The sequence below is a fragment of the Lottia gigantea genome, assembly GCF_000327385.1.
Source record: "Lottia gigantea unplaced genomic scaffold LOTGIsca_9, whole genome shotgun sequence".
Taxonomy (NCBI): Eukaryota; Metazoa; Mollusca; class Gastropoda; family Lottiidae; genus Lottia; species Lottia gigantea.
This window is the reverse complement of record NW_008710950.1, coordinates 3,360,580-3,378,975: the sequence shown is the minus strand read 5'-3', so window position 1 is coordinate 3,378,975 and position 18,396 is coordinate 3,360,580. Positions and strand designations below refer to the sequence as shown.

The window sequence follows — 18,396 nt, the reverse complement described above, 5'->3', positions numbered from 1 at the left end:
TGCTATAGCATTTCGAGCATTATGTTTAAATTATAAATTATTGTATCGTGTAATGAAATAATAGAGTAGAATGACTTCAACATTTTAGTCTCTATCCAATGAAATGCCGAAAACGTTTTAAGGAATTAGCTCTTTAAAGGGATCTGAGATTTCATAAAGTTGCCTTTGCTTATTTTTCTTGATCAAATCATGCTTATTGTTTAAATTTATTGATGTTTCTAGCGAATAATTCAAGTACTTTTGAGTGCTAAGATTGTGTGAGGATGTAGCAAATTCAAATTTACTGAAATCCGATTGAAGAAGCTAAAACTAGATTCCTTGTTTGCAAACTGAATAGAATAGATTGTGATAATCTAGCCACATTTTCGTATAAAAAAAATGTTAGTTAAACCATCTTTAAAAGACACATTTGTAAGTTAGAAATAATGTAATTAAATACACTGTGTATTTAGAAAATAAAAAACATCGACTTTTTCCTTTATCTCCATTATGGAAATTGTGAGACCTGATAATCTTTATTATGTGACCGCTCAACCATTGAAATCCCCTCGAAATTAGCTAATTACGAGTTAATTATTGACTTCTGAGACAAACTGTTATTTTTCCCGATCATTGGAACACCTCTGTTTTCGATATATATAAGAAATAGCCGTCCAATAATGGAATATATATAAATAAATGAAAAAAAGGAACCTAACTTTAACATTTAATTTCATGATACGTCTATCATTCCTCGCCGTCTCTCAATTGTCCTCACCCTCTTGCCTTCTCACCTTTATTTTTTCGCTGAAAATGTTTCGATGACATTTGTCCAACTTGAATGTATCTTGACATTCTTGGTAGAATTAGATCGCGGGTGAAAAAAAAAAGAGAAAGCTAAATTATATCTTAACTGCTGTCTGGTAAGCTATATATTTCAAACTGCTTTTACGCTGTAAACAGATGACGCATGAGAATTTTAATTGAAACCCCTCTTTTCAATAACACTGTCACTTTTAGATATGATTTAATTGACTTTTTCTTCAGATCAAGAAGGAAACATGACAGAGGAAATAACACTCAATTGCTTTCAAATGAATCGTTAGAAGTTCACGCCAAAACTTTATGGTGCAGGTATGATATAGGCCTACTATTGTTTTACTTCTGTTTCGAGGTTGTAAAGAGCTTTTCTACACATTCACATTCCCTGGATCCCTGTATCGATGGATTCCTATTTCAGTCAGGTGCCTGCGGATTTGTAAGTCAACTAAAACTGAGCGTATGACATAACTATCGCAGAGGTCCTCATATTATATAGCAGCTTTTTTTATTTTTAGCATAATATGTTAATTACGGAAACCACTAAGGTTTGAGTGGAAAATGGAAATGGAACCCATAAATGCCCCTAATCGCAATAAAATAAAGCTAGTTAACCTTTTTAGATCCAAATTTAAGTTACCAGTATATGCACTTAAAAAAACAAAAAACAACTAGGTTAGTCATGTATGTATTCCGCTTATTCGACTAAATTGAATAGTTTTTACGTGTTGTATGCATGGATCTCTGACGACAATGGCAACTCTAAATTTTCCACAACTCCGTTTTTCCGGACAGAGCGCTTCGATTACTGACCTGTAACAGCAAACACCTAAATAGAGATTTAAAATGATATGTTGAAGAAAGGTCTACCAGCCTGGCATCATTCTCACTGTTTATATCACACATCTCGTAATACTCAGAGATATGCCGAAGCAAATTATATTATATTTCAACACTGATTTTTTTTTATTGTAGGCCTAATATAATATTTTAATAATAAGATCTTGAATGAGTTCGATTTTCACAGAATTTCGTTGAACAATTTTAAAGGTATTGAATCGTGAATTCGATAGAGTGTAGATTTTAGATCGGAAATCCGACACATTTACTTATTACCTATATCATGACGTCGTCTATGAGTATGATATGATAATAATAATGTTCGTTTTAAAATGTACCGTACTTTTAAATTATTTTGGTCATAATCAATGTCTGTGATTAGAGTAGAAAAATGATGAACCTACATGATAATAGGTATTCATCGATTTTCATTTTACAATTACAATGTATAACGAAATTAAGTTTTAAAGAATATCCTTTCACTATTAATTTTGTCTATATGATCAAACAAATTGTATCATTGATAATTAGGTTTTATAGGATGTACCGATATACTTAAAGATGCCTTTGCTCATTTTTCTTGATCAAATCATGCTTACTAATTGATTAATCATTGTTTCTAATGAATTATATAAATATTCATATGTTAAAATACCGTATGTGGACGTAGAAAGGCTTGGGGAAGTCATTTACTCAAATCTGCTTTGAGAAGCTAAATTTAAACTCTATGTTTGTTCACGTGACCAAATGACGTCATTATTACCGACTGTTGGGCAAGCCAGTGGCTGCTTCACCATGAGATTTAAACTAATTCTTTTCTATGAAATTACACCAACGTTCATAGACATCCTTATCTAAACATATTCTTGATCATTTTTCTTCTTTTTCCCTTTATATTCTGAATCTGAAGCCTTTTTGAATTGTAAACTGTGCACATGCCCGCATATTTAAACGATTTTTAACCAATTACGGATGTCCCTGACTATAAACACTGGTACATCGAAAAAAGATCGGATAATGTTTTTATTACAGTCAAGCTATGGAAATCCTCGTCGTAATTAGGTAATTATGGGCTAATTAGGGACTTTTGAGACAAAAATATATATATATATATACTTCTATCAATCGAAAGTATAGGTATTCTAATGAATGGGAAAGGTACCAGTATTATATATACATAATATCTTAGCATGCTTTCAGCTTAATAGCTTCTTCAGAGATATAAAATAATTCAACAATATTCAACAATATATACAATTCGGAGGTCACTATTCAAAACAAACATAAAATACCACTTATTACTCACTTATGCAAGATAGTAAATAAAACTATCGTGTTGAAACTAGTTAAAAACCTTAATCAGGGTTATGGGATAATTGATTATTAAATAACAATATAATATAATGAGATAACAATATAATAAAATCAAGAAAAGAATTATACGTTTAGTTCAGGTTTAAACTTGTAAATGAACCATGATTCTTTTTGTCGTCTTGATTGCACATTGTCAGTAAATAATTGGAAGAATGGGAAGACTTTAAATTTAATACTTAGATGATTTGCGCATATAAATATATATATATATATATATAAAAATGAAAATAAGGGAAACCATCTTTAATTCTAGACAGTATAGTACATGATACATTATGCATAAGCTTACAGTCTATATTTCTGAATCTGAAATTTCTCAAATTTAGCCAATTTTTTCTTTGATGAATGAATAAATGAATTTATTGTTATAATTGATAAAAAGTTTCAAAATTTAAAAAGTCATTACCGGTATACAGCACCAAATTATTTGTTTGTCATTGAGGTAATAATTACAAATTAATTTTGTTTAAGTTGACCATATCATGACAGTTTTGCATTTTAGTATAACCCTCAAATGTCGACATCTGTGGTATTGTATGAAAAGGAGAATTATTATCCTAATACCTGTAAAGTCTAGCCGGCGGATTTAAAATGTTTGTAAGCACGAGCTGCACCTCTTTACAGACAAATGGTGTTCTGTCCTTAAGTATTGGAATTGGTGATTTCATCTATCCTTGAAGATATTTCAAGATCTCAACAAATAACAATGATCGCTGTTGGCTGAACTGACCGAATCTTATTTTGAATAAAAAACAATAGTACTTATATGTTTATAAGTGAGATAAAACCTTCTGGGTTTGTATGATAAAAAACCTTTTCCCTCATGAAAATCAGGACAAACAAAACATGTTTTATCACTTTTTAGTGACAACAGATGGACAGTTTGTAAACTGCTGGGATGTAACGATGCTGGCAACATAGAAGAAGCTTTGAATCAACAATGGGAGTGCACTTCACCTAAAGTTAAACTGAAATATTTTTCACGAGCACGATATGCCCTACTTGACGAAGATAAACATTCTATGCGAAGCAGCAGAAGATCTACAGGTAACAATGCGACATTTTGCTATTTTTTTTAACGCTTTCAATATTATAATGCAGACGTATCACAATTGCCTTATGAGTGCGATAAAGGCTACAGTTTGATCTGCAAGACAAAATGCAATGGATCCAGCTAAACAGTATATGGTTCTTTCATGTAAATTGTACAATTCTGATTTGATTCGCAGATTATAAGACATATTGGATTGCAAAAATGATTACGATACCACTTGAATTGAACTCGTTTTACTCACAAGACTAATACAAGTATCTCTAACCCTGTGTGCAATAACACTGAAAAGACAGAATGTTAGTGTGGCTGAAGAAAGTAACCTCTCCCTGGTGTGGTAATTTGTGATGGATGGCCTTTATGTATTACATAACCAACCAGACTATGTGCTGATGCATATGACCTCTTAAACATTCGGTTGCACTGTTTTTACTGTATCAAATTAAACGAAAACAAATTACTGAAATGTGTCGACTAGACACTTAAGAATTAAGTTTATGGATATTACACCTGGAACAGATTGATAAAGCACATATTTTACTACACAATCCATTTTCACAAACCAAAACTCGACTGCGTTTCTTGGAATCATTAGGGGAGGGAGCCGGACAGGGATCACAAAATTTTCCAGAGGGGGCCACAGCCCATTCTTCCACTTTATAAAATGATAACGAAATTAAAAGCTTGGAGCAGGGAGAGGGCCAAATCCGGGTCAACCTCTTTTCTTCGGGGCGGGGTTGATGGACATGGCTCCTCTGGACTCTTAGTAGAAACGCCACTGTATAGCGAGACTGTAACTGACATAAATTTATTAAATAAACTGTGATAGATGCTATAAAAAGTATGAACTATGATAGCTTATAATCTGAAATAAAAGTAATTTTTCTATGGCAGAGAAGAGGGTCGCGCTGGCTCAGTGAGTTAAAGGCTTGCTCGCTAACCTGTAGGTCCAGGGTTCCAGTCTGGCATAGGTGGAGATAATAGCTTCAGATTCTTCAACCTGACCCCCCCCCCCCCCTCCCGATGTCAATTATGCAGATAAGAGGGGCTGACGTTGGGATGGGACTATTAAAAGACGTTAAAGATCCCTCGACAGCTGAAAATGTGGCAAAATTTCTCTCATTGCACCTTGCATGGCGTTGCCCATTTTCATTAACCCACATGGTGCAGAAAAGATGGACGTAAAACTCCATTCATTTCATTTCAAATTTTTGTTGTAGAGAAAATGTGTAAGAAAGAGGAAGATGACAGTGTTGTGTATAGTGAAGCACTCAGACGAACTGTTCCCGTTCCAGCTCCAGTTAAGAATCTATCTGACCTGGACCGCTTTATTCGTCTCAAACCAAACAAACAACGTGACATACTCAAACGATGGTTGAAATTTTACCAAAAGATGCTGTCCAGAAGAGATTATTCTAATTTTCTGATAGATTTTGAACAAGCATTGTATCGAAGTCGACTCGATGATCTTAAATCAGCACCAACTCATCGTCTGAAATCAAATGATGTAGAGTTGAATCACCGTCGGATTTTATTTAATTGCATGAAGCGAATCAAAACTCAGATTATAACAAATTGTAGTGAGAAATATCTTATCAGAAGAACAGAACTTGATAAGCAATATTCTGATATCGTATGGGCTTTATTGAATGATGACTCGTCTAATTTAGTACCAGGCTGTCGGTCAAATCGATTAAAAGATACTCTCAATGATCTATTGGAACTTGAGGAAGGAGGTCATGTTGATGTTAGAGGTCAGGCAGTCCAAACGGAAAGCTACACCTGTATTTTGAATGATCTGAACACCAATGAACATCCTATTGATAAACAAAACACTGATATACTATCAGATTTACCGGAAGTACAAAATCTTGAACTTTATGAACAGGTATTAGAGAATCTTGCTTCGCACAAAGAATTAACATCTTTGACTACTGATGTTCCTGATATAGACTGTGAAGTACCATGCCGTAACGTAAGTGATCCGCAACACAAAGATGGCGCGTCAAATACCCCAGACCCATTAGATCATTCGTATGAATTGATTGAGAATAACATCCGTGAAATTCTCCATCAGGAGGCAATAGATGCTTTTATCAGATCCAATGAGAGTTCAACCAGATCATGCTGTGACCTAGATTCTCCTTCCTGTATCCTATCGATGTGGATTTCTGCAGAATATAACTCCTTACCTAATTTACTGGCTTCCTCGCCTAAGAATGACGATGCTCTATAAATATTACAGGTGATAATGTAGAAACATTAAAACGAAGCTGAAGTTAATTGTTACTGTGACTGAGAACTGTTTCAGATTCGAAACATGTTACAATTGCTTGTTTTATTGCACCTTAATATAACCATGATAACTTTTATCTCTACTTCGTCAAGTTCAGTTTTCAACGCGCTCAACTACGACGCTACGACTGCAATTATTAATTTTTATAAGCTTGGATAATTCCAAAATCAATTCATCAAAATCCGTCAAAAATGCACCTTCTAGAGTGTTTACGAGCATTTTAAGAACATGGGCAATAATTCATATTAAATATACATGGTTGACGACAATATATACCCCCATTTCATGTGGGCGTATAAAAAAAAGAGTAATAACATATATATCGGTAATAAATATATAGAGTTTTACCTATATATGACCAAAAGAAAAGAAAATAAAGAGGAATCACAAATATGTTCCGCAGAGGTTCGGATAATTTGAAAATCAGAAAAATCGAAAAATATCTATTTTGAGTTATTGCCCTTGTTCTTAAAAAACGCGTTCATGTTTTAGTTAACACTCTAGAAGGACCAATTCTTGACAGATATTGACGAACTTGGTATAATTATACAGTATCCCCCTAAAAAGTTCAAAAGAAGGTTGAATATTTCATACTGTTGATGTCGGGTAGGTGGTTAAGGGTAGAAATAACTATTGACTAGATGTTTATTACTAACATACAACAAAAAACCCTGAAAGTATAACGATTAAAATTACTAACAGGCAAATAAATATATACATAAATGGAATAATGTTGATTCCTATCAAAACAATTAAAACTAAGACCAACTATAAAATAATTCAATACAGCCTAATACTGATAAATATGAAATGTAAGGGCACCATTTTGCACAGTCGCAATCTTTAAGAACAATTTCTTAATAAGTATCTAATAAATGTAAAACAATATAAATACTAGAGCCACACGTGGCACAGAGTGGGACTTTGCAAATGTAGCAATTTGCTAAATACCCTGAAAAAATCAACCTTCGACGATAATTAGGTCGAGTGCAAGAACAGTCTAAAGTTGAGAAATTTTCACTACTTAAAAGATTCTAATACCGGAAGTAGACGCCAGACCTCACAAATCAAAGTATCGGCAGATAGCCAAGGCCAATGACCTGTGATCTTGTAAAGGAGAGGGTCTAAAAAGTTCAAGATCAAGAGATATAAGTCATCAAAGTTCCAAATTGCATACGGCTATAAAACCGGAAGTGGACATAGGACAGCAAATATAAAAGTATAAATAGATGGCCAATGCCAATGACGTTTGATCCTACAAAGGTCAAGGTCAACAAAGGTCAAGGTCAAAAATTGAAAATTTTGAATTTCTTAAACCAGTTCCCTTTTTTGAACTATGAAGCGGAGGTAATTGTAATACCATTTTGAACAAATGTATACTTTGCGAGTTATGTCCCTTGCCAAAAATGTCCATAATGAGTAATTTAACCCGGATGTGCCACGCCCACCTCAATTTCTTTTGCATAGGTTAATTGATATTCTGAATGTTATGTTGTGTTCCAAATCCAAACCTTCTACACCATACAGCTCAAACGATATAGGTCTACATGTGTCAATAAAGGTCAAAATCGAAAATTGAAAATATGGAAATTTCAAAACCCGTTCCTTTTTTGGAACTATAAAGCTGAAACAATTGACCTATTAACACAAACTGGCAAAAGTAATGGGGTAATTGTGTGCAATGTTCCTTTTTGAACAAATGTATCCTATGAGAGTTATGCCCCTTCCCCAAAATGTAAACAATTAGTAATTCAACACGGATGTGCCACGCCCATCTCAACTTTTTTGTCATAGGTTAATTCATATTCAAATTGTCTTCTTGTGTTCCAAGTTTCAATGTTCTACATCAAATAGATCAAGATATATACACACCATGCTCAAAGAGACAAAAATATTGTAAGAAAAACTCAAATTGAAAAATTCACGAATTTTTGCTTTAAAAAACGATTGTTATATATCGCTTGAAGGAGCATGAAAAGCACATTAAGAATCCGAAAAAATTAACCCTCTAGGTTAATTAGGTCACGTGCTAGAGCAGTCCAAAGTTGCGAATTTGGCTTTTTTCGGACAGCTATAAAACCGGAAGTACATGTCGGAGGTCAAATGTCAAAGTATTAACTGATAGCTAAGGTCAATGACCTTTGAAGTTATAAAGGTCAAGGTCATACAAGGTCAAGATCGCGAGATATGACCCTTCAAACTTTGAAAAATTCAACCGGAAGTTGCAAAAAACGAAAATCGAAAATCGAATACGGCTTCCTAGTATTATGTTGTTTTTTTTATCTTCTTTCATTTGACACTAAAATCATTTAAATCTGATAAGCAGTTATGTCTGAATAAAAATCGAATCATTTCAGAAAAATCAAAATGGCGGCCAAAGTTTCACGTCTGGTCCGGATTTTTTTTCTTCGTTTTTTTGTCATAACTTTGTCTACCTATCAGCATAAAATTTTTGGACCTATACAAATTACACCGGAAGTTATTCAACCGGAAGTGAAAATCAATTTCCTGTTTAAACCGGAAGTGAAATTGAAAATTTGTCTGTACCATTTTGTTCACTTTGCTCAATTTTTTTCAGATTAATTAGACAAAAAGCAAAAAAAGTGAAAAAATTGCAAAATTTGGCAAAAAAAATGTCTGCGACAAATTTTCGAATTTTGAAAGTGCTATTCTTTCAGATTGACATTTCGATAACAAACAATAATATACTAATAACTAAACCTACACTTTTAAATCCAATGAGAGGGAAAGTACCTTACCAGAGGTGTAGAATCTGAAAATAAGAAGTTGGAGTGCAATGTATGTAATTTAGTAAGAATAATTCATTGCAGTAATGATAGATGTAATGTAATTTATAAGACATGAAAGAAACTGTAAGATAAAAAACTTGCAAAATCCAACATGGCTGCCACCCATGTAACCAGGATAAACAAAAGTTCCAAAATATAACTAAAATGTAACATACCTTGAACAAGATCAATCCAAATCCCAAGAATATGGTAATATTTATAACAAGGAAAAATCACTAAACTATATTATCCAGTACAACATTGAAGAAGATGGAATGTAATATATATATATATATATTTCTACACCATTATCATAAGTCTGACAAAACTAATACTGAATTACAAAGTTGCCTACCAGAAAAAACTATTCATAAAGAGTTTAGAGCTAGGAAAAGATAATCTGGGGTGAAGAAAACTCAGAGACAGAGAAAGATTGAATGTAATATATATGTATGTACACTTTGAAACTGTTAATTGTTACTGTACTGCCAAATATTTATATTTAAATTCAAAGCTGTCAGTGGGCGTATATTACTTTGCCTGGCAAGCTATCTTTTAATTTTCGATTCCCATGTTGCTTATTATCTGTAATTAGTATTACTATTGTTCACCTATTGTTACCCTCCAACAACCATTAATTAATGTACAGGTTATCACTCACATTCTATTGTGTTCTCTAATCAGGCCATCAACGCTCACTATGTGTAACCTTTCTTGTTTAAATGTATTCAGCTTATAATTTCATCACAATTTCTATATATCCATTGCTCTCAAGAGAGTTTCATAAGAAACGATGCAACTTATTCATTATTTCATTCTGATTTTTTAGTAGGTCGAAAATTTTAGATAATCCAATTAATGAAAACTATAAACCAAATTCTAGAGTTGTGTGCCCCTAACCTTATCTTATTGTTATCCAGTACCCAGTTATAGTGGCAAAACTCTCATAGAGCGTCTGAGAGGGCTCTCAAGAAAATTTACGAAAAATTAAATTCATTTGGTACATTCCGACACATATTCTGGTGCAAAAATTCATATTTTTGTATGTGTGGAAATAAAAATGGGGGTAAACTTTGGCGTTCAAACCATTTTCTAGGGGGATCCCCCCCCCCACAAATTTTCAAGTTGTTACACTTTGCTTTACACGTATATTTATTTTGACACCGTGATAGCTGTATTGCTTTCTATTGAATTAACCAAGTGTTTGACATTATACATTTGCAATACTGTCCTCGATATCAATCTGTAAGCATCAACGGAAACTCTACCTTCCCAAAAAATCAAAAATATACAATATTCCGCCTGTCGTGTCGGAATATGTCATCTATCTTAAGGTTATCAATCTTTTTAGTACAGCATGAATTATCGGACCATGATATACTCACATTTTCTGATACATGGCTTAATGAATCTCACCAAGACCAAGATACTCTTCTGGAAAACTTTAAATCTCCAGCACTCTGTACTCGCTCATCTTGTTTAGGTGGTGGTGTAGCAATCTATGTGAAAAATAATATATTTTCTAAAGAACGACACGATCTTCGTCTTCCTCATTTAGAAGCAATTTTGGATTGAAGTAGTTCTTCGTAAAAAACGTTTATTGATAGAGTCCTTCTACGTTCCACCTAGATCTTCTGATAACTATTGGGAACTTGTTCAGGAAAGCATTTCTAAAGCAAAAGACGATTGTAAACCTCTGTGCATTCTAGGTGACTTTAATGAAAATCAGCTTTCTGGTAGATCAAATAAAATAACAAACATTTCTCAACACTTCGGATTCACACAAACTGTAGCTGAACCAACACGTTATACAGAGCACTCAGAAACTCTTCTAGATGTTGCATTGGTAATCGACACTAATCTAGTTTCGGAGACCATTGTACATAAAGCTGGTATTAGTGATCACTGTCCGATAGAACTTGTATTAAATCTTCCTCGACCAGAAAATACGACTTTCAAGCGTACCATATAGAATTATAATGAACTCGATGTAGATGCAATCAATAACTTCCGGTCTACAACAGACCGGGCAAAATTCTTTGAAAGCCACCAAGATCCAAATGTACTTGCGAAAAGATTCTCTGATAGGCTTCCAGAAGCAGTTGACTTGATTTGTTCTCCACACGGATGTAGTAATCCATGAGCGCGATACTGTGTGGATGAATGGGTACATCAGGCGAATAATTCGCAATAGGAACAGACTTCACAATAAAGCAAACCAGACAGGTTCATCAAACCACTGGAACTTTGTCATTGCAGAGGTCCGAAGAGTAAAACAGGACTTCTTTGACAATCTCGATGGTAAGATAAGCCAGGGCCATTTCTAAGAAAAAAATTGGTGGAAGCTTGTCGAAAACGTAGTCTTTAAAAATAGTTCATCAAAACATTTTCCTCCACTCCTAATCAACAACCAAATTGTCCATGAAGATGCTGTCAAAGCTGAATATCTAAACCAATTTTTCATCAACCAGTCAACGTTTACTATTTCCTCAATCTGAACTCTGTATTCCACTTCCCGTTTATACTCCCCAAGATATAAATGCTATGCTTAATTCTCTTAAGACAAAAAAGGCCTGTGGAAATGATAACATTACAAATAAAAACTATATTATTGTCCTGTTATTTGACGTTTCGGCTTGCTGCCTTCTTCAGAAACACCCAAATAGATCTCGATCACATCTTATTCCGTTATTTTACTAACTATTTAAAGTTTAGAATACTCAAACTGTTTAGTTCCCCTTTTTGGGAATTTGTGATATAACAAATAAATTTCTTAAATGTTGTAGTCCATCTATTACAATTCCTTTGTGTACCCTCTTTAAGTTCTTGCAGGACCAATGCTGCTTCCCCACCATATGGAAGCAAGCCAACATCATTCCAATATATATCTGCTCAAATTATCACCCGATTTCTCTCCTCAGCACTCTAGGAAAGGTATTTGAAAAATGCACCCATAACTATTTAAACAATTTTCTCCGACTACAGCAAATACTTTCTGTCTCACAATCAGGGTTTACAGAAAATGGCTCTTGCACATACCAGCTCATCAATATATATAACGATATATGCAGAAGCCTTGATGAAGGTTTCGAAACTAAAGCTGTATTTTTTTTATATAAGCAAAGCTTTTGACCGCGTATGGCATGCAGGCCTCATTTACATGCTCCTGTCAGTAGGCATAAGAGGTAAAATGCTATTGCTTCTCAAAGATTTTCTCTCTGAAAGAGCACAATCTGTGGTTATAAGAAGCTCAACCTCAAGCTCGTCATCTGTTCAAAATGGAGTCCCAAAAGGGTCGGAGTTTGGGCCACTTTTATTCTTCGTATATATAAATGATATTACCAGTGACATCAAATCTAACATCCGCCTGTTTGCAGGATACGCCACTGTTCATGGCCATAAATGACCCGACAGAATCTCAAACTCTTTTAAACAATGACCTTGAAACATCAGCAATAGGGCAAACTCTTGGAATGTTGTCTTTTGCCGACACGAACACATTGCCACCCTCATAAGTAAAATCAGTAAGTCAGTAAATTGTTTTCGTTCTATGAAATATAGACTTGCCAGGAAATCTCTTGAACATATCTACAAATCTTATATTCTACCCCTGTCTGACTATGGTGATGTATAATATGATAACTGCACAGAAACACTCGTGTCGACTAGACTGCCTCAGATCGATAATCGGTTTAGTCCGTGGTACGTCACACTCGTAGCTTTATAGGGAATCTGGTTTCTGTTCACTTAAACAAAGACGATATGAACATCGCCTTATTCTCTTTTATAAGATGATCCATAACATGGTTCCTCAGTACACTTGTCCCAGATCATATGGGATCCTCGTATGACTACAATACACGTCATGGTCACAAGCTACGAACAACACTTTTTACTAGCTCTAAACCCGAAAACATATTTTCATTATGTAGTATAAAATAATTCAAACTACAGATAAAATCCATTGCGTCTCCACCATCGTATTATTTCCTTGGCGAAAGATCGGTCCAAATAGTGCACTGCAGACTCCGAAATAGAATGAGTGACCTCAACCGACACAAGTTCATAAGACACGTTGGTGACTTCGCATCCTGTACATGTGGACATCCCATTGAAGACATTTTCTGCTATTCTGTCCGAAATATCAGCCCAGAGCATCATCTAGATGTAAAAAACACCTCAGTGAAGTTGGAAATGCACATATATTCCAAACAGTACATGATTTTATAAGACTATCAAACAGATTCGCTATTTAACCATATCGTAGTTTCGCTTTTAAGTGATACATGTATGTTAAAATCTTGGTCTTTGTTACCTAACCTCAACCATAGGCCTATATTATATATATCACATTTGTGAATATCTCTTACTTACCGTAGGGGTGGATCTTGTATACCTTCCCTAGTTGTTCAGATACTTTAGGTGCTGATCTCACTTACTAACCCCGCTGTTAATCTTGAATACCTACTAGTACTTACCTACTAGGTGGATAGTGCTTGCATACTGTGGTTGTTGATCTTTGTTACTTACCCCTGCCACAGGTCCTGTATACCTATCCTAATTGTATTCCTATCCTATTTGTTGATCTCATATACTTACAGCATTGGTGGATCTTGTATTCTTATCTTAGTTACTGATTCTGTATATCTACCCTAGTTATTATGGTATAAATGTAAATATATACCATACCTGATGATCTTGTATACTAACTTAGTATTGATCTTATATACTTTCTCAAGTTGTTTGAACTTGTATACTTACCCCATTTGTTCTTATTTACCATACCCTAGTTTTTGTTTTCTCTTACTGACTATATATACCGATATCTTCCTTACCTATTCTAATATTGGATCTGGTATACTTACCTTACTTGCTGATCTTTTTTAGACCTGTAGGTGCTGATCTTGTATACTTACCCCAAATAAAGATCATACTTACCTAGCATTGCCTCAGCATGTACACCTACCTAGTACAATTTGTCAGAGTAATAGCTCTTGTATATTAATTTTGTCCTCAGATCCATAGAAAATTACTGTTTGATTTTTAAATTATTAATTTCAACCGTCGTGACCAACTTATGTCTTCTTCCGCCAAGTCTATTTCTAGTCTGGTCAAATTACCCATAACACTAACACTGTCTCCAATTGATCAGCGCGACTATCTTTGTCTGCAGCTTCGTGGGCGGACGGAATTCTTGGGGATGACGACCATTGTCTGGTGTGGACACCTATGCACTTTTGCACGTTTTCATTCATATATTTAAATATACATAATTAATTGTTATTTTTTATTTAATAAATTAATAAATATTGATAACCATTTTCTGTATTGTGTCTTTTCTTTGCATCAGATGCCGGATTAGTATAAGCTTCGGTTTGTTTCCAAAATATCTTACTTATTTTCTGTAAAAATTTTACTTGATATAGAAATATAACATTGTTTAAATCATAAATCAGAACGAAAATGTGACCATTTTCTGTCACAGAAGACCTAGATAGTTGATTTTAATAAAATATAATGGTAACAAAATAGGTCGGTTTCTATACTTAATATGATAAAACTTCTTTCTGTATCGTTTTAAAGATTCCATATCATTTATATAGTTCAAAAAATATGTCAATGTCCTGGAACCATTTTCCTTGAAATTAAAAATATGTCATAATTGACTTGTGAATAATAGATATTAAAGCTGTGATCAACAATTTTGTTCTTTCAGTTCATCAGACGAATTATATATCATTGTCGTTTTCCATTTTGGTTAATCTTGATACTTGGTTTGCTTTTGAAATGATATTAAATGAAGATATTTGGATTTGAGCCCATATAGGAATTTCAATTTTAACCAAAGCTCTACACAACACAACAACATTAGCCTTGAGCGTTTTTTTTTTTTTTGTATGGTTCTTAAGTACAGTTCAGTAACTTTTTATTGTCAAACAATGTTGTTCTATACTGTAGGTTATTCAATAACTGATAGTGTTAACAACTTATAATTTTGGATATATTGCAAGGATTTCAGAGGATATATCGCATATGTTATCAAATCGAAATGGTTTAAGAGGGCACAATTGTTTTCAATTCACAGTTATGAATTTCGTATAGTCTAATCTTTCAAGTAGCAGACTAACATTCTCGTCTCTCTTGACGTCATATTGCCTATTATATGGTATGCCCGTAATACTAGTCTTTTAGAGAAGCAATTATATTCCCTGTGATGAAACACTATATCCAATTTTCAAAATCAATCACCTTTAACAGTCAGTTGTAACTGTTTTTAGAATACTTAATTTCACTACTGTATATTTATGTTTCATCATTCATAGCCTACTTGGGAGGAACTCTTTACTCTGACATTTCACAATTACTTGTGACAGTAAATTTGCGACCTGAGAAGCTTTATGGGATAATTCTGACACTTACTTACAGTTTACCAATGACACATTTTATCATCATTTTGAGTCCATAATCCATATCTTACTATTTTTATGTTTTTTGGTGATATATTACTATGATTATGTTTTTTGACCAACAACTGATGTTTAAACTACCGTAATCATATGATCACTTGACAATATTGACATAGTTCCGGTAAACTATGGCTGCCATTCATACCGTGATATGTTGCATAGTACTTGCGGAACTGTGATAAACGTAACTCCCTCCACTTTGGTCTTTGTGGAAATTTATCCAGTATAGTACATAAGTAGAAAAACTGTCCGGTTTTGAGCGGATTGATATTATAATTGCGCTTTGTTTTCGTTATGTTTATTTTTTATTTATTTTTTTTTGGGGAACGTCCCCAGACAAAATCAAAAATGGTATAGCATAATTGTCTTCGCCAAACATTTTTAAATGACCTGGAATCAAAAATGAATAACTGAAACTCAATTTTTGCTAAACCGGAAGTGTGCCATTGCATAATGTGAAAATATTTTGCATCAAGTCTGTAGGGCTTATTTATGAACCGATTTACCTGAAATTTTCTTTAATATGTTCATTGTTATAAGACGTATCTGGTGAGGCTAAAAATAAAATTTTTTTAACTATTTTTGTCAAAAAAATTTGAATCCAAAATTTTCAAAAAAGCTCAAAATGTCTAACTCTGCCGCTAATTATCCGATTGATCTGAAATTCACAGGACATATACATAAAAATTTATACAATCAAAATTTTTCTATCACTTCCGGTTTTTGCTTGAGAACTTCCGGTTTTTTTAAATCACGCCTGGCACCCCCACTTCTGGTGTAAATTTCAGATGTTGGCAAAAACCATATACATTGTCTGTCAGTCATAATTAGAATGCACTAAGCAGAAAAAATCCAAACTGGAAGTGATGCATAAGCCGTCGCCTCGGACTGACCCATTTTAGCAAAAAAATTAATTAGTCCTCCATTTTTTATCCGAATTTTTATGATTTTGGTGTCTATTAAAACCTTGTAACCTTGTCTACAGTTTGTTAGAACAGAATTTTGAATTTTTTTTTATATTCGTTTGAATTTTTTGAAAATTCAAAAGGCCTCACCATGTGACCTTGACCTTCGATGACCTTGAAAATTTCACTGTAGGATGTTCTTGACCTCAGCTATCCACAGGTGTACTCATATTGGTTGAAAAATATTAACTTCCGGTTTAATAGCCATTCAAAAATTAACATTTTTGACAACTTTGGACGGCTGTATGACCTTTTCTAATAAACACAGAAAATTATTTTTTTCAATTTTGTAATTCCCTTTGATTATCTTTTCAATGATATATGACAATAATCCATTAAAATAAGTTTTAAAAATATTGGTTTTTTTTTCCACTGAGGGTTCTAACTTACAATGTAATTAACTCCTAGCAATATGGTTTGTATATTCAGGATCTACTCAATTTTCTCTTTTCAACGATATGTGACATGGGTGGCTTAATACAAAATTGAATTTGTGAAAATAGGCATAAAAGTGTTAAATGTTTATAAAAAATGTGATAAAAATCTGTAGATTGTGGGGATTAAAATGATTGACAGGTGTTATAATATGATAGGAAAGCAATCCATATGAACTTTTGACATGCAGGTGTGAAGTAGTTTGGGTCATAAACAGATTAATCTGATTATGTAATCTTTTAACACTTACAAAAATAACTTTTTTTTTTTCAATTTTCACTGACAATAATTTAACATACACTCATATAGAGTAGTGAATTTTTGATACATTTTCTGTACCATTAATAGAGCTCTATCTGCAAGATACACACAACAGTTTTGGTTATTGGTGTTAGTTAGGCTGAGGGAATAAAAGCAAACAGCTATGATGACACTAGAGATTTCAAATTTTTGAAAGAAAAGGGGCACGGAGGAGTAGGAGTATATTAAAAGCAAAACAAAAATGTCAACATTTTAAAATTGGGAGTTTTGAATATAGAACACATTGCTTTGAATATTTTGGATAAAAATATTAACGTAATTGTTATCTATAGACCACCCGATTAGATTTATTTCTCCCAATGTTAGAAAGATTATTAGTTGAATTACAAGAATCTGGTTCAGACTATGTTATTGTGGGGGATTTCAACCAAAATATCTTGGAGGGTCATTTGTCTATACTAAATTGTTTTCAAAAATTTGGTTTTCAACAACTTGTTCAGCATTACACGACTGAAGGTGGGACATGTATAGATCATGTTTATATCAGTAAAGAAATTCCGTCACATAATGTTCACATTTCACACATACCTGTATATTATAGCTACCATGAAGCTATTAAAATAACCATACGATAAGTTATATTGATACAAGATTGAATTTACCCTTTCGCAAAACATTTCATTTAGCTTGGCTCTTTACTAAAAGTGGTCGAGTCAACACCGGACTTGAGAGGGTTTGAAGTTCAAAAAAGTCTTACAGATATCAGGCAAAGTATCACGGGCCACACTCAGTGCTGTTCACAGCTCTAGTTTTATTTTTGTACTTGAATATGTTATCATTAATGCCCGTATATAGGTAAAGACAAAAATCCCCATCACACGGAAAAAGACTTATATAATACGTGGAAGACCATATCTTCCAGTCACGCGCATATATTTTTTACAGAGATTTACCGAAATGAGAGGACATTGAATATATTGTCCAAATGACGGTCGGGAAAATGTCAGATGGTCCAGGTCAAAATGTGTTGGCCTATTTATGAAACTGTGTTCTGTAACATCTGATTCTCGTAACTAGGCTTCGTATTGGNTTATATTGTTACTCTGTCTTCTTCTTCCGG

At 33.6% G+C, this 18,396-nt stretch overlaps 1 protein-coding gene across 1 annotated transcript; it reads left to right on the top strand.

Moving 5' to 3' along the window:
• Positions 1-800: 800 nt before the first annotated feature.
• Positions 801-6,434, top strand: LOTGIDRAFT_229834 (hypothetical protein; the record flags this gene model as incomplete). Its single annotated transcript, XM_009068373.1, has 4 exons — positions 801-856; positions 1,027-1,113; positions 3,878-4,059; positions 5,284-6,434. The coding sequence occupies 4 exons, from the start codon at positions 801-803 to the stop codon at positions 6,297-6,299; spliced, it is 1,341 nt and encodes a 446-aa protein (XP_009066621.1). The 3' UTR covers positions 6,300-6,434.
• Positions 6,435-18,396: the final 11,962 nt, after the last annotated feature.